Source organism: Rhineura floridana, chromosome 15 (genome assembly GCF_030035675.1).
Source record: "Rhineura floridana isolate rRhiFlo1 chromosome 15, rRhiFlo1.hap2, whole genome shotgun sequence".
NCBI classification, from domain to species: domain Eukaryota; kingdom Metazoa; phylum Chordata; class Lepidosauria; order Squamata; family Rhineuridae; genus Rhineura; species Rhineura floridana.
Window position 1 is genome coordinate 28,384,907 of NC_084494.1, and position 23,493 is coordinate 28,408,399.

The window sequence follows — 23,493 nt, forward strand, 5'->3', positions numbered from 1 at the left end:
ATGCTTCTCCCCAATGCCTCCACCGGGACATTGATTGTGGGGAGAGGCATCGCAGAATTGACCCCTGTCTCATTTGCAGGGAGGAGGCTGAGACACAAGGTCTCCTTTTTCCACCGCTGTCCCAGCTACATGTTTAATTAGGGTTTCACAATCCTAATTAAACAGTAGCCTGTGATGTTCCTGCTTGTAGGGTAAATATGGTAAGTGTTGTTTATATAGAAGACATATGGTAAGTGGAGTGAAAGAGGAGGGGGGAGTACATGAGCAGTAGAATGCTGGATGATTGGCTGAGCGTTTGAGTGGCTGGGAGTATAAATGGAAGAATGACAGTTGAATCTGGGTGGATGTTAGTAGGGTGGAGAAGAAGGTGTTTGGTGGTGGATGTTGGGAGTGTGGAGAAAGAGGTGTTTGAGGGTGGATGTTGGGAGTGTGGAGAAAGAGGTGTTTGAGGGTGGAGGTCAGGAGTGTGGAGAAAGAGGGAGTTGGAGTTCTGATTAATAATAAGTCAAGTACAAAACAGGAATAGATGAAACCATACGCTTGTGAAACATTCTAAAACTAATCTTGTTATTTCTGATATTTAATAAATACTTATTTGGTTTACCAAAGGCCTGATCCTTGGCTGGGGGATATGCATACCAGAAGAGAGGGCAAGGTAATTACCAAGGCTGAACAGAAACAGTATCTAATGGTGGCAGCGGTGAAGGGAGGAATAATAACAATTCAAGTATCCAGAGCAACCCAGAGTTGTATGCGTTATCTATAAAGATACGGGGTTGGGAACAGCATAAGCACGCAGTCACAAAAGTAACCAGCTAGAGAGAGACTCAGGCAAAGTCTCTGGGAGTATTGGTTATAGGACGTGACTGGTGGTGCTGCCTAGCAGGGGGATCTAGTGAGATCTGTGCTAGAGCAGAGTGAGAAACCATATAAAGGACGGTCCGGACTGGTGGTATCCCTGGTGGTGCCTAGTGAAAGGCAGTAGCCACAAGCAGGTGGGAACCTAACAGGGAGAACCGGGGAAGGACGTCACATAGCCCTACTCCCAAACTTATTTGGGAGCAAATCTGAAGCGGAGCAGGGAGGTCATCCCAAGGACAATCTAGGGCAGGTTAGCCTGAAGACCCCCCCCAAATTGGAGCCATGGGGTGGGTAAAGGGGGCTGCGCACAGCCCTATAAACCCTTCACACAATGCATAATTTTAGACACCTCTTTCACATCCCCTCTTCGTCGCCTTTTCACCCCAAACTGAAAAGCCCCAAATGTTCTTCATAGACAAGTTTCTCCATTCCTTTGATCATGTTAATTACCCTCTTCTAAGCCATATCCAGCTATTTGGAGGGTTGGACTGGGCAGCCCTTCGAATAGAGGATGACTTCATGTAGAGGAATATCCTCTGTACAGTAGGCTACCCGGCCACCTTACTATAAGCTGACTCTTGTGATTAGCTCTTAATGAGGCAAAGCTGTGTCTTCGATGTGCCACTTCTGACCACAGGGGCCCTGCCAGACTGGTGTTTGTTTGCCAGGAAATTCTGCAGTGATGCAATAACAGTGCATTAGTGGTGGATTTTGGCCCCATCTGCAATAGGAAAATCATGCCCCTTTAAACAGTCATGGCTTCCCCCAAAGAATCCTGGGAACCGTAGTTTGTTAAGGGTGCTCAGAATTGTTAAGACACCCCTATTCGCCTCACAGAGTTACACTTTCCAGACTGGCTTAATAATCAAACCCTCTTCTCAGGGATCACCTTCATCATCATCATGATGATGAATGCATATTCAAAAGGATGTCTGAGGAGCCCCAAGAGAGTGAGAGAGAGAGAAAGAGAGAGGTGTCATATTAAGAAAAAATCGCTAGAGGCTGTGCTATCACTCTTTTCTATGTGAAGGAATGTGGAGTGGTTATTTGGTATGAAGGAGCACTTATTTATTTATTTATTTATATTCTTACATTTATATCCCATCTTTCTTCCAAGCAGCTGAGGGTGAGGTACATGGTTCTCCCCCCCATCTTCCTTTTATCCTCACAACAACCCTGTGAGGTAGGTTAGATTGAGAGATTGTGACTGGCCCAAGGTCACCCAGTGAGCTTCATGGATGAGTGGGGATTTGAACCCTGGTCTCCCAGGTCATGGTCCAATGCTCTAACCTCTATGCACCGCTCTGGCTCATTCCGTCATGTGGGCCCCTCCTTGCGGTCAAGCATGATAAGGCCCAGCCACTGTTTTACTGCTTCATTGTCAACTAGACCTCTAACTAACTTTGGCTGGATCGCACCCAAAGAAGGAAAGAACTCTGAACTCACAAGGGAAACGGTGGAGCTAATGAGGGTGGCATGATGGTGCTAATGGCTCCTCTGCAGTTGCCTTCCAGCTTCCATCACCCCTCCTTTGTTTTTGTTTAGACCGTAACAGCTGGAAAGACTCACTGACAGCAGTGGGAGACTTCCCAGCAATGAATGAGCGAGGGGGAAAGAAACCTTTCATTGTCAGTTGCGTTTCCTGGAAACTGTAGATGAAGACTCAGACTGGCTGCCAGGTTTTTGGTTTAAAGATGCTGAGTGCTGCTGGGGCACACCAGCGGTTTGCCTGTAAACCACATGCTCTGCAGCCAGACCTGTGCATTCTCTTGCCTATGGTTCCATGTGTTTGGGGCAGGGAGAGCATTTTGTGCATGTTCTTTGTCCCCCCCCTTTTTTTTCTTTTCCAGGGTAGGGATGGAAGGATCTGTCAATTTCTGTCCTCTCAGCTTGTCATTTCTCCAGTATTAAATTCAGTTCTCCATATTTCTGCAGCAATTTGTGAATTTGTTTTAAAATCCTCATGAAATTTATTTCTTCTCTTAAGACTTTCTTCTCTTAAGACTTTATTTTACAAAACATATTTTTGCATGCACTGTTGACCAATGTACACATTTTGCAAGCATTTTCTCCTAATGCATTTTTGTATGCTATTTTCATTAATATATCCCTTTTTACAGACACTTTCCTCTAATATATGCATTTTTGCAAACGTTGCCTAGTTGGAGAACTGCGCTGCAATATTCGGAGAAATGCAAATTTTGGCAGATGGCTGTGTTTCGGTTCTCAAGTTGTTTCGGAAAGTGCAAATTTGATAAATTTGGCTTTAAATGGAAACTGAACCAAATTTCTCCAACAACCCTATTCCAGGGTTTATTTTATTTTGTATCATATCCTGCCTTTCCTCCAAGGAGCTCAAGGTAGTGTACATAGTTTTTTTTTCCTACTCCAATTTTATCCTCACAACAATCCTCTGAGGTGGAGTACGTTGAGAGCTACTGACTAGCCACAAGTCACTCCGTTAACTTGATAGTTGGGATTTGAAGTCTCCTCCAGATGATCTATTTATTGAGCATTCATCCTGATTTGCTTGCACAAAGCTTATGTGAGAGGTTAGATTATATCCAGTCTTTACTGAGAATTTCTTTCTGATTTGTTCAACTGGAGGTAGGGATAAAGAATATATTAAATTCAGTTTGCATTTGAAGCCAAATCTATCAAATTTGCCCTTTCCAAAACAATATGAGAACTGAAACAACCATCCTTTGAAAGTCACACTTACCTGAATTTTGCAGTGCAATTCACCGACCAACCAACATTTACAAAAATACATAGATTACGAGAAATTGCTTGTAAAAATGTGTACATTGGTCAAACTGTATATAAAATTGGGTTTGTTAGCACTAAAATGCTTAAGAATTTCCAGGAGGATTTTTCGAAAAACATTTTTTAAAAAATCTTGCAATTGCAGCAGCAATGTGGAGAACTGAATTTAAGATTTGAAAAATAAGAAACGGAGAGAACCAAAACGGACAGATCCTTCCATACCTTTAAGGAGGCATTATGACAACTAGCATTCATACTGATTTGCTTGCTGGGTGTTTATATATACTCCTGTTAATAATTTGTTCGTTCCACACTTTTTAATGCATTTCCCTGACACTTTCCTAACGGCAAAAAGTCTGTTTCTCTTTTTATGTAGATTTGTTGTGCCCCCATCACCTGCCTGATTCTTTTACCTGGAGACATCAGGGATTGAACCAGGGACCTCCAGTGTGCAGGCCTCATCCACTTGTCAAACTTGGTCCAGAGGGCAGGGGATAGAGGCGATAAGGGTCTTGTCTGCTGCTTGAATCCAATTCCTCACTCCTACTACCATTTTTAAAAATTATTTAAAATAGTTCTGCCCTGCATTTTCTCAGCTTGAAGGTGACAAATAACAAACCATTTCAAACAACATGGCCCCCTGGGAAGTGAGGGAGCTCCAGACAGTTTGAAGGAGAGGAAGAAAAATGTAGCAGTAGGCCCCAAATACAGGACTGAAGATGCAGAAAGGGAGGCTGTGAGCTTCTGGCTCCCTCAGGGACAGTCTGGGCCCCCTCCTTGAATTTCCAGCTTTAATTTTTAAAAATAAGCCTTTAGTCCTTTTTTAACTTGTGGAACTCTATGGAGGAAAATCTCAGGGAAAGCGTTCAGGCGGCCTTCTGTTCAAACGCTCACTGAGAAGTAATTAAATGACGTTGAATGTATTGGGCTACCAGTATTTATGTTCTGCCTGCTCTACAATTATTCCTTGCCCCCTCCGGCCTCATGGCCACATTTCTGTTTATGGGCTTACCTAAAGACTTAGGACTATACCTGCTCTGGATGTGTCTTTTGTACCCACACAAAAGGGAAAGCATTCCTGTTTCAAGGTCAATTTTATCGCCTGTGATATTTCTTAGGGGTCAGTTGGTTACAGTGCAGGAGGGGTGAGTGAGTCCATATAACATGTTCTCCTTGCGCCGCCTGCTCCGCTGTCTTGAGTGTTCTGTAACCCTCACACGCCCGAGGACTTCAGCCCCCACAGGCTGTCGCTTCTCGTGCCCCCTCCCCAACCTTTAAATGCTTTGCCGTTCCCCCATAACCTCACTATGATTAGTGCCTCATTTGCATTCCATCTGCATAATTAGCACTATGGCGATTACAAAGCAGATTACAGGGCAATTTCCAAAGGAAAATAAAAATTTAGAACCAATAATGTGCACAGCAGTCAGAGAATTTAATTGGCAATGCAAGAAGTGAGGTCTAGTGGTTAAGAGTGTGCAGGCCTGTCGGGGGGAGGGCAGTGGAGGAAGAGGTGGAAGTTTGGGTTCTTGGCTTTCGATCTTGGCTATAGGGGGAGAGTGAGTTTCAGTGGTTAGAGAGAGGTGCATGTCTTTGTGCTGCTGAATCTTGTTAATGGGGAAAGAAAGATGTAATGATTGGGAAAGGGTGTCTGTGATACAAGGGGAGGATGTTTAGATTTGAGTTTCTCCAGACAACCTGTTTATTCAGCATTCATTCTGATTTCCTTGCACAAAGCTTACTTGGTGATTAGACTATGGCCCCATCTGCACTAGACATTTAAAGCAGTATCATATCACTTTTAAACAGTCATTTCTGTGCTGAGAGTTTTTAGGAGATCCCTATTCCCCTCACAGGGCTACAGTTCCCAGATTTCCCTGGGAAGAGGGAATGACTGTTAAACCACTATGGGAATTGTAGCTCTGCGAGGGGATGAAGTGGATGGAGCAACTCTTCTGTGAGGAAAGGTTACAGCATTTGGGCCTTTTTAGTTTAGAGAAAAGGTGAGTAAGAGGAAACATGATAGAGGTGTATGGAGAAAGTAGACGGAGAAAAGTTTTTCCCCCATCTCTCAATGAAGCTGAATGGTGGAAGAGGCGTTGAAGGTTGCCAACTTGGATGGCTTTAAAAGAGGTTTAGACAAATTCATGAAGGAGAAGGATATTGGTGGCTACTCACCATATTAGCTATGTTCTACCTCCATTGCTGGAGGAAGTTGCTGAAAACCACAGGAGGGGAGACCGCTGTTGCACTCAGATCCTGCTTGCAGGTTTCCCATGGGCAACTGGTTGGCAGCTATTAGAACAGGATGCTGGACAAGACAGGCCACTGGCCTGATCCAGCAGGCTCTTCTTATGTTCTTAAATTAATGGATATGGCTAACTTGAAATGGAAATGGACTGCCTTCAAGTCGATCCCGACTTATAGCGACCCTGTGAATAGGGTTTTCATGGTAAGCAGTATTCAGAGGGGGTTTACCATTGCCTCTCTCTGAGGCTAGTCCTCCCCAGCTGGCTAGGGCCTGCTCAGCTTGCCACAACTGCACAAGCCAGCCCCTTCCTTGTCCGCAACTGCCAGTTGGGGGGCAACTGGGCTCCTTGGGACTATGCAGCTTGCCCACGGCTGCACAGGTGGCAGGGCACATAACCCCTGAGCCACTCCCTGTGGGGGTGATCTTTAGCTGGCCCTTGACACCCAGGGGACATGAGCGGGGATTTGAACTCACAGACTCTGGACTAGCCAGGCTCTCCTCCCCTCTGTGTTATACCAGCTGTCTATGACTAACTTAGGTCCATTAATTTCAGTGGGTCTATTCTGAGTAGAACTTGGTGCATAGATCCCTGAGTACCCCTGTGCTAATGTATATATATAGATGCAAATTTAGAAAGGATTACTACCATATAATTTCAATAGAAATCCAATCCCTCTCATCATAGTGGGGAAGACAGTGTTCAGGTGACCTGTGTGCCTCTTCAATCTGCTAATGGTTGATGGGTGACTCCTAAACCCTGTTTTAGAATATTAGGGAAAATATTCTTTGCCAAAATGTGTATACTATGCGACATTACATACAAAAATGTTTACATTAGGGGACAGTCGCATGGAAATGCTGATGAATTTTCATGGGGACTTTTTTTTTTAAAAAAATTGCAAACTGAAGTTAGGATTGGAAAAACGAGACATGGAGGGAAAGCACAAACTGACAGATTTGTCCATCCTGATGCCTCCTCCACTAGATTCAGCAGGACTTACTTCAGAATAGAAGACTAGACTTATATAGAATTGCACTCTAAGCGCAACCTTCTTTACTCAAAGCTATACTTGTTTACCATGTGTTTTTTTCCCGTCTTGAAACCAGGCCAACTTGGACCAGGTAGTCCTCCAAACAGACAACACCTGCAAGCAGAGGCCTGCCCTCTGTAAAGTAGGACATGCAGTCACCCTAAAAGGACAGGAGAGTTGTACAAAAGGAGCTGGTGTTCATTCCATACTCCCAATGAATAATTGTGTGTGAGGGTGGCTGGTTTTCTGCCTTATGCCGCAAAGTTTCTTAGGCCTATCTATCGATCGATCGATCTAGCGATCTAGCGATTAATCAAGCGATCGATCTAGCGATCAATCTATCAATCGATCTATCTATCAATCTGAATCTCCCAATCCAATGAACCTATTCTAATCAAATCATGTCTGATCTAGCACTCTTCCCCCCTTTTATCTTTTCCGACTAACTGATAGCTCTGCAGATTGTCATTGCCAGCAATGGAGAAAACAGACACAAGCCCATAAAGTCTGCGAATGCAGATAGCTAAGAGAAGCAGGCAAGCTTTGGGTGTCTCCCTGGTGAACCCAGTGGCCTGGCCTGAGACAAGAAATGGAGAAGTGGCGGGAGGGGGGGGGAGATGGGGAAGAAGGATGATTAACAGGCACAGAAAGGCCTGGAATGATGGAATCAGCTTGCTGTGAAATTGGTGTCGAAGGTTGGGAAATAAAGAGAAGCTGGCTGATGGGTTTGCAGTAAGTGGCGACCGGAAAAGGAGGTGCCCACTGTCACCGTCTAGGCATGCTCTCCAGCTGGAAAAGCAGTGGGGTGGTCCAGAGCACCTCTCTGTCTTTGGAAGGGACTCCTGGCATTGGACCGAAGCCCACCTGCTCTCCAAATGACAAGCACTCAGGACCGATGCCTGCCATGCAAGGGTAGGCAGAGAGCAGAAGCGATGCTAGCTTCCAGGCAGGCGGGTGCTGTTGCTTCCCGGGAGGGAGAGGAGGGATGAGGTGGCAAGGAGGTTGGCACAGGACAAACACACTGGTGGTGTCTATCTGGCGCTCAGTGGCAGCTCCTGGCTCCACATCAGTGGGGCAGTAGAATCCACTCTGGATTTGAGTCGGAACTTTCAAGGAGCAGTCCAAGGTTCTGACCTCCCTGCTGCCTTGCCCCTCTCCCTCCCAGTAAATAACAGTGACCCACCTGCCAGGAAGGTGCTTCTGCCAGAGAGATACCCAGAGGGGCAAACCCTTGTTCTTCTTTGCCTCTCCTAGTCCTGGCCACAGTAATAGGGTGTCCACATGGCCTGCTTTACAAAGTCCCACCCTGTCTTTGAAAATGGCCTCTATTTGACTGGCTGTCTGGTCCAGGTCCAGTTTAACAACAAACGAAACGGCAAGGAGGGAGGGCCTGGAATCTTCCCAGACATAATTCACACCAGGGCAGCAGACTGAGCAGGAACACAGGCTACCTAGTCCCTAGGATGAGAGTTTCCATTTCAATCATAGTAATTGTTTTCTATGTTTTCAACTGTACATAAAATTAGCACATCCTGCGTTCTCTGTTGCTGCCCTTTATTGGTGATGCTTTTCCTCTCTGTGTTGGCTATGCATAAGTGGCCGCTCACCGTACACAGCTGGCATGCCAGTTTGCAACCCGGAGACGTGCCTGTCAAACTGCAATTCAAAGCATCCTTGCCAGAAAGTAAACCCTACTGAGCTTGACTTACAGTAAGTAAGTCAATCTGCCTCCTGCCACTCGAGACATTCCTCCCTGAAGCTAGAATACGTCCTTGAACTCTCATAAGACCTTAATGCTCCTCCCACTTTTGCCTCTGGCCCCACCCACTACCAGCATGTGGCCCCAGGGAGGTTGCCTAGAAGGGAATGAGTCCCTCCGGCTGAAAAAGGTTCCCTACCCTGATCTGTGTTGTATCCAGGCCCATAGACTCTCCTGCATTGCCCAGTCCAGACATGGCGCAGATTCTCACTGCCAGTCCCACTTGTGGCATCCATGTCACATTTTGTTGGCCACCCAGGGGGATAATGCAGCCCCGTTTGCAAATGGCTTGAGTCCAAAGGACTCCCTAATTAAAATCAGCCGCAGCCAGTGGGTGGGCACTGCAATACTGCAGTGAGTATTATAAAGGAGCCCGGGCTTATTCAATATCTCGTTGCTCAAATCTTACCCCCTAAAATTTGCCCTTTCTATTGCCTATCTCTGAGGGGGAAGCCAGGCCAATACAGATTTTCCAGCTTACTACAGTACTGTGTTAGAATGCAGTCAAAACTCACGCTGTGGCTACAGTTCCCCTGAGGCTAGTTTCGGGGACTTCACAGAGGACTAATAAATTTGCTGGTGACCCGATTTTGATTTTGTTTGGGGAATGGAGGAGGGGATCCCGAGCGAGTCGTACATCAGCTTTAATGCCTTCATGAATAAATGATCAAATAAAAAGAGAGAGAGGGAAAAAACACCCAGAGAACTTTAGTGGCCATCGGATAAAACTGTTTCCCCTTCTCCCCCGAGAATGATATTCCCCCCGGAGCAGCTAGAAGGAAGACAGATTGGGGCACCGGAGAACAGGAATGGAAAACTTTAGGCAGGAAGCTGCGGGGCTCAGTGAAGCAGAGGAGCAGAATACATGCAGAGGCAAAGTCCGGGTTTGGAGGAGGGAGGAGGGAGAAATTCAATTCAGATCACATTTAAACCTGAATTTATTTATTATGTGTTTATTAAATTTATATCCCGCCCTTCCTCCCAGAAGGAGCCTAGGACAGCAAACAAGAACACTACAAGCTCTCTAAAACATCTTTAAAACAAAAGACTTTAAAACATATTAAAACAAAACATCTTTTTAAAAAAATTTTTAAAAAAATCTTAAAATGCAATTCCAACAAATGGTGATAAGGTCTCTATTTAAAAGGCTTGTTGAAAGAGGAAGGTCTTCATAAGGGGCCGAAAAGATAACAGAGATGGTTCCTGTCTAATATTTAAGGGGAGGGAATTCCAAAGTGTCGGTGCCACAAAACTAAAAGTCTGCTTCCTATGTTGTGCAGAACAGATCTCCTGATGGTATCTGCAGGAGGCCCTCACCTGCAGAGTGCAGTGATCGACTGGGTATATAAGGGGTAAGAAGATCTTTCAGGTAACCTGGTCCCAAGCTGCATAGGGCTTTGTACACCAAAACCAGAACCCTGAATCTCTCACATTCACACTTTCTGAAACAATATGAGAACCGAAACACAGCCAGCCTTCAAAGTCTGCACTTTACCAGAGTTTTGTGATGCAGTTCTCCAATCAGTGTTTACAAAAATGCATATTATCAGGGGAAAGTGTACCTGAAAATGAATATATGACTGAATACAGCATGCAGGAATGCATTGTATCAAGCGAAACTGTTTGCAGAAATGTGTACATTAATCAAGACTACACAGTAATATTTATTATTTCAATTTATATACCGCCCTTAGCAGAATAGCTCTCAGGGCGGTGAACAAACAAGATAAAATACAATATATCATAGTAAAAAATCACAAAAACATGTACAAACAAACAACAGAAAGCACAACAAAAACGAAATACAACACAAATTAAGAAGGATACATATTAAAAGTAGAAAGATTAAGAAAATTAAAAGATTAAAATGCCTGGGAGCATAAAAAGGTCTTTACCTGGCGCCGGAAAGATAGAAGTGTAGGCGCCAGGCGTACCTCTTCGGGGAGGCTGTTCCACAACTCAGGGGCCACCACAGAAAAGGCCCTAGATCTAGTAACCACCCTCCAGGCTTCCCGATGAGCTGGTACCCGGAGGAGGGCCTTAGATTCTGAACGAAGTGAACGGGTAGGTTCATAGCGAGAGAGGCGTTCCACAAGATATTGAGGTCCCACGCCGTGTAAGGCTTTATAGGTCAAAACCAGCACCTTGAATCTCGCCCGGAAGCAAATAGGGAGCCAGTGCAGACGCGCCAGAATAGGTGTTATATGCGAAGACCGACTGGTCCTCGTCAATAGTCTGGAAGCCGCGTTCTGCACCAGCTGAAGCTTCCGAACTGTCTTCAAGGGCAGCCCTACGTAGAGCGCATTACAGTAATCCAATCTTGAAGTTACCAGAGCATGAACAACGGAGGCGAGGTCCTCCCTGTCCAGATAGGGGCGTAGTTGGGCTACCAGACGAAGATGGTAAAATGCATTCCGTGCCACCGAGGCCACTTGGGCCTCGAGAGACAAGGAAGAATCGAAAAGAACCCCCAAACTACGTACCTGTTCTTTCAGGGGGAGTGTAACCCCATCCAGAACAGGGTGAACATCCACCATCTGAGCAGGGAAGGCGTTCACCAGCAGTGTCTCGGTCTTGTCTGGATTGAGTCTCAGTTTATTAGCTCTCATCCAGTCCATTATCGCGGTCAGGCAACGGTTCAGCACATCAACAGACTCACCTGAAGAAGATGAAAAGGAGAAATAGAGCTGCGTGTCATCAGCATATTGATGGCAACGCACTCCAAAACTCCTGATGACCACACCCAGCGGCTGCATGTAGATGTTGAAAAGCATGGGGGACAAGACCGACCCCTGAGGGACTCCACAATGGAGAATCCATGGTGTCGAGTGATGTTCCCCAAGCACTACCTTCTGGTGACAGTCCGCGAAGCAGGAGCAGAACCACTGCCAAGCAGTGCCCCCGACACCCAACTCCGCGAGTCTCCCCAGAAGGATACCATGGTCGATGGTATCAAACGCCACTGAGAGATCAAGGAGAATCAACAGAGTCACACTCCCCCTGTCCCTCTCCCGACAAAGGTCATCATACAGGGCGACCAAGGCTGTTTCAGTGCCAAAACCAGGCCTAAAACCGGATTGAAACGGATCTAGATAATCGATTTCATCCAAGAGCGCCTGGAGCTGGCTGGCAAGCACCCGTTCCAAAACCTTGCCCAAAAAAGGGACATTCGCCACTGGTCTATAGTTGTTCAAGTTATCTGGGTCCAAGGTGGGTTTCTTTAAAAGAGGTCTCACTACTGCCTCCTTGAGGCTACCAGGGACTACTCCCTCCCTCAAGGAGGCATTAACCACTTCCTTGGCCCAACCGGTGGTCCCAGCCCTGCTAGCTTTCACTAGCCAAGATGGGCAAGGATCCAGAACAGACGTGGTTGCCCGAACCATTCCAAGCACCTTGTCCACTTCCTCGAGCTGCACCAACTGAAACTCATCCAATAATGAAGGACAAGGCCGTGCTCTGGACACTTCAATGGATTAATCTGTTGCAACATCGGAGTCAAGATCCCTGCGGATACATGCGATCTTATCTTGAAAGTGTCCAGCAATTTCGTTGCAGCGGGCTTCCGATGTTTCCGTAGTATCGTGGGGGCCAGAATGTAAGAGCCCACGCACGACTTTAAAAAGCTCCGCTGGGCGGCATAGGGATGATCTAATAGAGGCAGCAAAATAAAGCTTCTTTGCTGTCCTTACCGCTTTTGTATACAACTTATTGGTGGCACTTACCAAGGCATAATATGTGTGTATTAGGAGAAATTTGCACTAAAATGTTGAAGCATTTCCATGAGGATTTTTTTAAAAAAAACAAATTGCTGCAGGAATGTGGAGAGCTAAATTTAAAACTGGAAAAATGAGAAACTCAGAGAAGCAAAATTGACAGATGCTTCCATCCCTAGTTTGGAGTCAATGGCATAGAGGCAGTTTTGGGATTGCCATCTGAGACTATTGATGGGGTAGAAATTTGTTAGGAACCTTTCAAATGTGCACTTCTCCCAATTTTACAATGCAGCTCTTCAACCAACGAATGCGTATCAATATGTGTTTGTTAGTGAAAGCTGCATGCAACAATATGCATACCAGTAAAAACGGCATCCTCAAATGCATTCTACTAGGGAAACATTGCTAGCAAGAATGCATATACTTGGCAAAAGTCTGAACAAAAGTGCATGTATTGAGAGAAATGCACATGAAAATGTGTGTGAATTTTCATGCAGACTTTTTTTAAAAAATAACTTTGCAAACGTATGCATAAATGGGGAGAAAGGAACTTGGAAACGAGAATCTGGGGGAATTTGGATGGCAGACACATCCATCCCTACCTGAGGCACAAGGCTGTCCATTAGGGATGGGCTGAGTATTGAATTCCATTCCCTCCCAGACAGTACAGAACTAGATGGACCAAGGATCTGACTCTGGTAAAACTATATAAGGTTCCTTGAAAAGATGGAAATGGACTGCCTTCAAGTCCATACCAACTTATGGCGATCCTATGAATAGGGATTTCATGGTAAGCGGTATTCAGAGGGGGTTTACCGTTGCCTCCCTCTGAGGCTAGTCCCCCCAAGCTGGCTAGGGCCTGCTCAGCTTGCCACAGCTGCACAAGCCAGCCACTTTCTTGTCCGCAACTGCCAGCTGGGAGGCAACTGGGCTCCTTGGGACTCTGCAGCTTGCCCACGGCTGCACAGGTGGCAGGGCACGTAACCCCTGAGCCACTCACTGTGCGGATGATCTTTAGCTGGCCCTTAACACCCAGGAGACACGAGTGGGGATTTGAACTCACAGACTCTGGATTCCCAGCCAGGCTCTCCTCCCCACTGTGCTATACTGTGCTGTACCAGCCCGCCTAAGTCAAAATTAGAGGTTTGGTGACAGGAGTGCTTGTGCATAGGGCTGCATTTTAAATGGTCTTGTTCCTGTGTCTTTCACAGCACCATGTGCAGAGAGAAATCAATAGGCCAAAGCTTTTCCCTATCCTCACACCAGGAGAAGCTTCAGCTGGTGTGTTTCTGTCTCAGTCCACGGTTCAAGGCACAGGAGCGGAGCACTAAGAAAGAAACTCAGGTGGACATGGCACTTGTGGTGAGAGAATCACACTCTGCAGATGGTCAGAGGCACTCTCTTCCATATTTCAGTAAATGGCTGAGCTCTGTCATTCCAAGCAGGTTCAGAAAATTGAACTCACGTTAGCAGAAAACGGATGTTTGGGAAAGCAGTTAAGTGTCCCTGGCCTTCACATAAATAAATACTCAAACAGAAGTCAGGCCCTGAGGCATGATCTCTGCCTGGATCCCCAGGCAATTCCTGACCCCTCTGTAGAATGCTTTCCCACACACTCTTTGTATGAAAGATTCATGCATTGACAAACATGCTTACAGGAGAGAAAGAGAGAATCTGCTGGCAGCAGCAGCAGCTACAGTGGAGTTTGGGGCATCATATGCTTGTGCATAGTGTCACCTGCTGGGGTTTCCTTGCAGTGCACCAGTGAAAGATCTGATGAAAGCTTAACAAACCTGGCAAGTAGCAGCGTTGGACCACTGAGGTGGCAGGGAGGTTAAAAATAACACTAGCAAAATACTCTTCTTAGAACTACTTAAAAGCTCACAGAGGAATGAGTAAGCTTTTGAGTGCACCAGATCTATCAGGCTGGATGTAAAAGCAAAAGCAGAAAAGGAAAGGAAATTGGGAGCGGGTGTTGCTGAGCATAATAGGGGGTAGTTGGGTGGGTGAAGGCAGTCTGCAGTTTGTAATAGTCTTGAAATGGAATGGAGGAAGTGTTGTGCAGACTTACAGGGCAATTCTATGCATGTTTGTTCCAAAGGAAGCTCTGCTGTCTTCAACGGGGCTAAGGCTGCAATCCACATCTACAGTCTCAGAAGTAAGCTGCATTGGGTTCAATGGGACTTACTCCCAGGTAAGTGTGTATTGGACTGCAGCCTTTCCCCACAAGTAAGTGTACTTAGGGCTGCAGTCTAAGGCAGAGTAAGCCCCACTGAACACAGGGAGACTTACTTTTGAGTTAACAAATATAAGTTTGCAATCTGTTCAGTCCCACAGAGTTCAGTGGGTGAGGTGCAGGGATGGGCAATCCAACAATTCTGGCTTCTCTTCATTTCTCATTTTTCTAATCATAAATTCTGTTCTCCACGTTTCCACATCAGTTGGCAATTTTTTAAAAAAAGCTTTTCAGGACACCTTTCTCCTAATATACACTTCTTTCTATATTTATTTCATTTCATTCTATATCATTTTGCCTCATATACATTTTTGATGAATATTTCCCCTAATACTTATATTTTACCTAATTATTGAATTTTTGTACATTATTTTCTTGAATATATGCATTTTATGAGCACTTCACCATTGTATATGGTACACATTATTTGGCTGGAGAACTGCATTGCAAAATTCATAGAAGTGCAAATGTCCAAGGATGGCTGTGTTTTGGATCGCATGTCACTTTGGAAAATGTGAATTATTATAGGCTTGCCTTTAAAAGCAAACTGGATCTAATTTCTTCCCCATTCCTAGTGAGGCCAACTCCCCGAGAAGTGGGTATAGAATGGCAGCTTGTTTTGAATCAAGCCATGCTTAATTGCAAAAAGATCTCAGGCTGCAGCACTCAGAGCTCCAGGAACAAAGCAGTACAGCTATTTTAAACATATACGTTATTTTATTTAAAAAGCTGGTCCAATGGCAGATGGCATCATTTTATTAGCAACTCTTGGTAATAAAAATGGAATAAATGTTTCACCGACACTCATCAAGGGCCGCCTTTACACCTTACATTTGTTAAACATTTTATATGTATGCCTAAAATAAGAGTTTGCAAATATGTTCATTTGAGCAGCTTCTCCCAGTTGTGTGATGTGCAGCATAAAGCGTGAAATGGCCCATAAAGTGCCTACTAGTAGAGGTGAAATTTTTTTCCACAACTCTATTAAGGTTGCCTTACACCTCTTTCTACCCGCTAATAAGGCCCTTTTCACTTGTAAGTAACAATGTTTGAGGAATTCCGTCTTTGTAAATTCCAGTATGAACTGATCAGATTTGCACCTCCTGCACACTGGAACTTAATAATCCACCAGCTTGTCCTGACACGGTCCTTGGCTCAAATAACATATCAAAATACCTTTGAAAACACCTTTGTTAACCTGGCACCCTCCAGATGTTTTAGGACAACAACATCGCTGTGCTGGCTGGGGCTGATTGGGGAGCTAGCTCAACACACCTTGAAGGTGCCAGGGCAGCTGTCTTAAAGTATGTTATTTTGAGAAAATATGTGGTTAAAGATGTTGGGAGTAAAGCGCCAATGCTTGTAACAACCTGAACGGGGGGGGGGGAGGGGAGGAATAGACAGAAAGGCAACCTATTCTTCCCTTACAGATTGCTTCTTTAGTAACTACTTGTTGATATATAGATTATTTTTCTCAGGCTTTACTTCCTTCCTCCTTCTTGTTAGTTAGAGTTAAAGTTAGGGTTAACCTCATGACTCCATAATGGTCACATGTATGTCTGTACTCAGAATAGCTTTGTCTTCCACGAGTAATAGACCTTAAGTTTCTTTGTTCTTTCAACCTTTCAATAGCCTTACCAGACTAAACATTTCTGCACTCTGCTGTTATATATTGTTATATATTTAAAGATTGCTTTATTATGTTCATAAAATTGAAACGTTGTTTTTGCTTGCTGTTATATTTGTTGTTATGTTATTGTTTTATTATTTTTTGTTATCAGGAAATTGTTTTTGCAATTGTTTTTGAGACGTATTTCTGTTCACCTTGTTGTAAGCCTCCTTGAGCACAATTTTTTTGTGGAAAGGCAGCATACAAATGAATGAATGAATGAATATACAAAACTCCAATGAAAGATGCGTATTTTGAGAGAAAATAAATGCCTGGCTGGACTGGGCTACTAGAAATGAGCAGAGCTCTGATGTTGCTTCAGCAACAGTCAACCTTAGACTGAGCCCTGAGCACTTCTGTCCCAACTGCAAGCTCTGCCTTCACTGAAAGGGGCCCAGCCTGCTCCATCAATCTTTTACTCCAGCAGAACAGGTAAGATTCTGTGGTGAGCCCTCTGAGTCAGAGGATGGCAATGCAACATCATTGGGCTGGAGGGCCACAGGTACCATATGCTCATCCTGTGGAAGCATTCCTAGCCCTGGCTGCAATTCCCCTTCTGATTTCTGAGTGACCAGCCTTCCCTGAAGAAGGGGAATCTGACTCCAGGGTCATCATGTCAATCAGTGTTCAAATTCAAATGTTCATGTTGATTAAGCTAAAATTCACAGATTCTTGCAGAGATGGAATGGAACAGACTGGTGGGTGAACACAGATGAAAGCGTCACAGATCAGAAACAGGCTACAGGGTTGTTTTTTAAAGCAGAGTTTCTAGCTGCACAACTTCCCCATCAGACACCCCACACATTTTCCAAAAAACACGGGTTAAATTTGCTGAAATGTGGTGGCCCTTTCTAACTTTGTTTAAAGGTTCCTGATTTCTCTGTTGCAATTGGAGTTGATCAAATTTGTTGTTAAAGGATAAGAACATAAAAAGAGCCTGCTGGATCAGGCCAGTGGCCTATCTAGTCCAGCATCCTGTTCTCACAGTGGCCATCCAGGTGCCTGGGGGAAGCCCGCAAGCAGGACCCGAGTGCAAGAACACTCTCCCCTCCTGAGGCTTCCGGCAACTGGTTTTCAGAAGCATGCTGACTCTGACTAGGGTGGCAGAGCACAGCCATCATGGCTAGTAGCCATTGATAGCCCTATCCTCCATGAATTTGTCTAATCTTCTTTTAAAGCCATCAAGCTGGTGGCCATTACTGCATCTTGTGGGAGCAAATTCCATAGTTTAACTGTGCGCTGAGTAAAGAAGAACTTCCTTTTGTCTGTCCTGAATCTTCCAACATTCAGCTTCTTGGAATGTCCACGAGTTCTAGTATTATGAGAGAGGAAGAAGAACGTTTCTCTATCCACTTTCTCAATGCCATGCATAATTTTATACACTTCTATCATGTCTCCTCAGATCCGGATCTGCCTTATTTGTTGTATTACAGTAGAGCCCCGCTTAACGGCATTCTGCTTTATGGCGTTCCGCTGATGCGGCAGCTTTCAATCAGGGGAAATTCCCCATTTTAAAGCCAATTTTGCCGTTTTGCGGCATTTTGCGGTATTTTGGCATCATTTTCACGCGATGCAACCCATTAAAGTCAATGGGTTCCGCTTTATGGCAATTTCCGCTTTACAGCCGGGGCCTGGTCCCTAACCCGCCATATAAGCGGGGCCCTACTGTATGCTTTATTTTAGTTGTTCTTTAGTGCCTGATTGTACATGCCTTTCTGCTGTTATTACTGGGTCGCTGTTGCTTGCCCACACTTACTTATGATGCTATTTTATTGTATCATCCATGGACTGGTTTGTTGTTAAGTATGTTATGTTTCTTTATATTATCAAAAATCAATAAAAAAATTTAAAATGTGAACAAACATTTGAGCATGACACCTCTGCTCTAATTCTGCCGCATAGGTGAAAGAGAGCCTCTGGAGAAAATGACCACTTGTGCATGAAGGGGATGAGAAAGGGCCCTTCTCAAGGCCAGAGCACATGCTTTGCAATGCATGCAGAGGGTCCCAGCTTTATCCCTCGACATCTCTAGTGAAGGGGAAAATCTCTTATTGGAGAGTAGCTGCCAGTCCAATTCGACAGACCAAGGACAGCTTCATAAAATCCAGGCTCACTTGGGTTGAATCGTTTGCATCACCATTATCCTTGGCCAGTTTCCTCTCTCTCCCTTCTCTGCCAGCTGATGTCACTGTTGCCATGTGATTTCTCACACTGACTCATCCTCCTCACACTTCCCCGACCAAAAAAAGCTCCTCTCTGTGGATCTTGGCATCACACTGGTATTGTGACATCACACAGCATGCCTGCACGCATACAAAATAAGCCCAACCAGCTGAATCGATGGGAGTGGCTATTTATTTAAAGAGGAGGGAAAGGGCTTGTTCATACAGCCAGAGAATTTTGCAGCCTGGCTTGTGCCGGGCTGCAGTGTGGTGATGGATGGGTCATGGGAATGGCCATCCAAGGTGCACCATTGTAATGCTTTCCAATGTGAACTCACAGGTGGTGTGCAAAAGATATTTGTCTCCCCATCCCTGTTGTCCCTCATTTTTCTTTCAAAGAGCTCAGGGAAAGATAGTTGTCATTTCTTTATTTGAACTCTCTCTGTACTGCAATGTCTGTCCCGTAATTGGCATCATTTTTTTGTTTTGTTTTACCATTTACAATCATCATAAAAAATCAAAAAGAATGTAATATACAATTTACAAACTAAGAATATAGTTTTCAAAAGAAACCATGCCAATCAGTGGAGACTGGTAGCTCCAATGTCAGTGGGGCAGTGAATCCGCTCTGGGTTTTAGGTCGAAGATGCTGAAAACACCTTGGACAGCTCCTTGAAAGCTTGGACTAATACCTGGAGTGGATTCACTGCCCCACTGACATCAGAGCCAGCAGTCTCCACTGATCCCAATAGAGTTAAAAGTGTAGAATCACAGAATCGTAGAGTTGGAAGGGGTCTATAAGGGCATTGAGTCCAACCTCCTGCTCAATGCAGAAATCCAAACTAAAGCATACCCAACAGGTGGCTGTCCAGCTGCTTCTTGAATGCCTCTAGTGCTGGAGAGCCCACCACCTCCTGAGGTGATTGGCTCCATTGTTATGCTGTGTGTGCGCATACACACATGCAGAGGGACGGGACCCCAGATTTTTAAAAGTTTAAGGGAAAGTAAAAATAAATAAACCAGAAACTGATCACGTCATAGGCACAACCCAGTCTTTAATGGGCATCTAAATGACACCAAGGAAGAAGTCAGCCCAATCTCCACATAGGAGGTTATCCTGGGGTTAATATAAGCTGCAAAGCCCTTTTCATCCTAGCCACAACTTTACCTGCCCACACCTGACATAATATCTAATATCAGGTGCAGGACAGGTGGGCTTGGCCAAAACAGCCTCATGGGCCAAATAGGGAGGCCTGGTGGGCCTATTTAGGCCCACAAGCTAGAGATTCCTCATTATTTTAATGGGAATATTCTACTTTATCCTTACACTTGCTATGTAGCTTAAGACAAGGGACAAGTGAAGGAGCAGATGCTTTGATCGCAGAAGGTCCCAGGTTAAGTCTCTAGCATCTCCAGGTCAGTCGCGGCTGGTGGCTCCATGACAGGTTCCCACACCTTGCAAAGGTTCTTGAAAGTCTGGACTAAAGCCCAGAGTGGATTCCACTGCCCTGCTGACATGGAGCCACCAGCCACCACTGCTACAGGCAGATCTAGGAGAGACCCTTGTCTAAAACCATAAGGAGCCACTGCCAGCCTTTGTAGACAATGCTGAGATAGATGGACCAATGGCCTGACTAGCACAAGGCAGCTTCTGATGTTCCTATGGCCAAGAGGTGAGTATCAAGGGGCAATAGAGATTTGAACTTTCCCCTCTCCAGACCAGGCACAGCACATCTACCTGCAATATACCAGGGCTTGCTTGGGATGAAGGCTAGTGATGCATCCTTTTATCTATGTGTCCACTTCGGTCTTGTTATCCCTACATACATGAGCTGAAGACCATGTGTACTAGCAGTGGTGGCTGGTGCCCATTGGAATTGGTGGGGCAGAAGACAGGGAGCCCAACAGTAGGTGGAGCCACAGCCAATGACAGGCATAGCCAACTAATTCTAAATTTGTCTCCCATCCTCCTCCCTGTTGAGTTCTACAAGATCAACCCTGAGATTAAGGAGGAGGAAGCTGGCAGGCAGTGCCACGACTCCCTGGACTAGTTGTTAAGTAAGAGGGCAGGCAGGGAGGTGGGAGCTGGCTGAGGGCAGACTGAGGTTGGTGGGGCAGTGTCCAACTTGCCCTAATAGATCAGCCTCCACTATATACACTAGCCAGCAAAAGTTGTGACTACACCAGGGACGGCTCCGACTTTCCACAAGCAACCGGCTATGCGGTTATTTATGAGCTTGTAGTAAATGATATTTTGTGTGTGCTTTTGTTTAATGAAAAACAACACTGGGATTGTGAGGATCCCATTCAAAGTCTGCAGCAGGCTGTAAATCAAAGTCTGCGCACACAGGATTGTGCTACGAGATGTCAATCTTTGGGCAATTAGCAAAACACACACCAAGGGGTCAGATTTTGGGATTGCCACCTCATCTGTGTTTGATGAGATCCCACAATGTCCTGCAGAGACACGAGTGAAGGTTGCCAACAGCCTGAGAAAGAAACCCTGCCCAGATTTGCTCCTCTGCTTTTAACAGAAGTTTGAGACATAGAAATCAGGGGCAGAGCTTTTTGTGGGAGGGAGCTAAACATGAATCTGCTGACTGAGCTTTTGAAACTGCCTTCAGCTGAATGCTGTTGCTCACATCCATGCTGTACATTTAATTTAAGGCACATGGACCTTCCCAAAGAAGTTTGCCCCTCACAGAGCTACAATTCCCAGCACCCTGGACAAACTACAGTTCCCAGGATTCTTGGGGGAAGCCATGTGCTGTAAATATACAATGTGGAGGTGACCATTTGATCTGATGGCCAGGGCCATCCCAAGACTTTTTGCTGCCTGGTGCGGACAAGAAGCCGTCCCCCACTTTCCACATACAGAAGCTGCATAGAGTGGAAGCTGAATCTTACTTCAAAACTGGCAAACAGCTGGGAAATGTCCCTGCATTCTTCTAGCATTTGGCACCTGAGGTGGTTCCCTCACTCTGTCTAATGGTAGGGCCGGCCCTACTGACAGGGATGGTTTCAAGCAGGGATCTTTTCTCATTCCTGAAACCTCAGACCCTTGAGCTGGAGGACTGAACCCCGAACCTTGTGCATGCAAAGCATTGCCCCTGAGCTATGGGTTGTCGCCCTGCATCACACCCTACTTGCTGCAGATCAGGCTGCTGTTAAAGGGAACATCTATTGGTCTGGTGTTTCAGTGGTGGAGAAAATAATGGGCAGCCTCTGCCTCCCAAGGAGGGTACAGAAAACTCGACAAAAGCAAAAAGGGTAACTGCCCTCTCCCACAGCAAGGAGATTATTTCTTCTGAGGACATACAGCAAATTAGACCCAGGAGATGACCTCTTTTATCCACAGTGTCAAATAGACTCAAGACAGGCCTTTAAATCTGCCATTCCAGTTCCTCTTGTAACTTCTGTGGACTACAACTGCTTGATTTCGGCATATTCCGTTTTGGAGTCTTCCAAAGTGACTTCTGATACAGGTTTCAGCACACCAAATGTAACAGTTGCGTAATGCAAGTCTTCAGGATTGTTGGAGGCTTCTCGAGGGGATTCCTCCATCTCTTCAGGGGCTTCAGGAACATTGTTGCCTTCCTCTTCCTGATTCAGGACTGTGAGGCTGTTATTCTATTGGTCAAAAACAACAACCCAGCATTATACAAAACCTGAGATGGTGGTACTCTTAAAGCTTGCCCTTGAACTGGGCTGTGATCCTTAAGAACAAACAGATCCAAGATTCATAGCCAAGACAGACAAGCTTCTGCACTCCAAAGAATCCAGTTCTGCAACTCAAATACATGATGTATGTTTGCAGCGGCTTATTTAGCACCGAAACAGAATTTAACATAAATGCAAAGTCTGATGAAATTTGACCACCTGAATCCAACATTTCAGAATTCATTCATTTATTTCCAAAGTTCACTTACTTTTGAGATTTGTCATTGAGAACTTAAAAAATAGGCTTTAATCCTGCAGATAGGCCAGCTTCTTAAAACCCACTGATTGGGATTTAAACAGCTCATCCGGTGAAAGATTGCAGCTACACATTTTAAATTTCATAGAAGAACATAAAGTAGAATCTTGCTGGATCAGACCAACAATAGTTGTTGCAGGAGAGCGCTGTTGTGCTCAGATTCTGCTTCCCAGCTTCCCATAGGCATCTGGTTGGCCACTGTGGAACAGGAAGCTGGACTAGACAGGCAACTGGCCTCATCCAGCTGGGCTCTTATGTTCTTAACAGTTCATCTGGTCTAGATCAGCTTCCTGTTTCCTACAATGTCTAGCCAGATGTTTCAGGAAATCCACTGGGAGAATCTGAAGTTTGTGTCCAATGCTATTATTCAAAGGTGTACTGCCTCTGAATATGGAGGATGTATATTGCTATAAAATTATAGATCAGGAAGGGACCTTGGAGATAATAGTGAGAGGTAACTTTTGAAAAGCTGGGCTGGAAAGAACAAGGAGTGATGGGGTGTGGGCCTGCTTCAGAGAGAGGATGAAACAGAACAATTTGGAAGGTTCACAATGATGGAGGTCTCTTGTATTAAAACTCAATCAAACATTTGCTATTAGCTTACAACTGTCTCTAGCTTTGTTTCACAGTGCAAGCAACAACTAAGTAATCTCATTTGAACTCTCTCCTCTCCTCAGTGCACAATCCTCAGTGCAAGATGCAACTACAGAAGAAGATCTTAAAGATCTGCTTAAATGCTTCCACACACTGGCGGCTAATGGCTCCATGTGAGTGGGGCAGTGGAATCCACTCTAGGTTTTAGTCCAAACTTTCAAGGAGCGGCCCAAGGTGCTGAAAACTACTCCTATAATAGTTTTGACACGTTGGACAGCTCCTTGAAAGTTTGAACTAAAACCTAGAGCAGATTGCACTTCCCCACTGACATGGAGCCATTAGCCGCCACTGCTTCCACAGAAGGAGAGCCTTCCACTTCCTACAAGCATCTGCTTCAATGTCAAAAGTTCTCAACCATTGGGAAGGTTCTCCAGCCTGCCCCGGGCCTGTGGTGCCTGCCCACATGCCCCATCTA

At 45.2% G+C, this 23,493-nt stretch overlaps 1 protein-coding gene across 5 annotated transcripts in view; it reads right to left on the reverse strand.

Annotated features, from left to right (window-relative positions):
• LOC133370748 (sialic acid-binding Ig-like lectin 13) overlaps positions 1 to 23,493 on the reverse strand; it is a 92,566-nt gene that overhangs the window by 38,265 nt on the left and 30,808 nt on the right. Inside the window, exon 10 of one of the 5 annotated variants that reach the window (XM_061597484.1) lies at positions 18,891 to 22,078. The exons of 1 other annotated variant lie outside the window; for it this stretch is intronic. In XM_061597484.1, the coding sequence (XP_061453468.1) occupies positions 21,872 to 22,078 (207 nt within the window). In that variant the 3' untranslated portion in view covers positions 18,891 to 21,871. Of the gene's footprint in view, positions 1 to 18,890; positions 22,079 to 23,493 lie in introns of those variants that run through there. 3 more of the 5 variants (XM_061597486.1, XR_009759196.1, XM_061597487.1) reach the window with 3 other exon arrangements.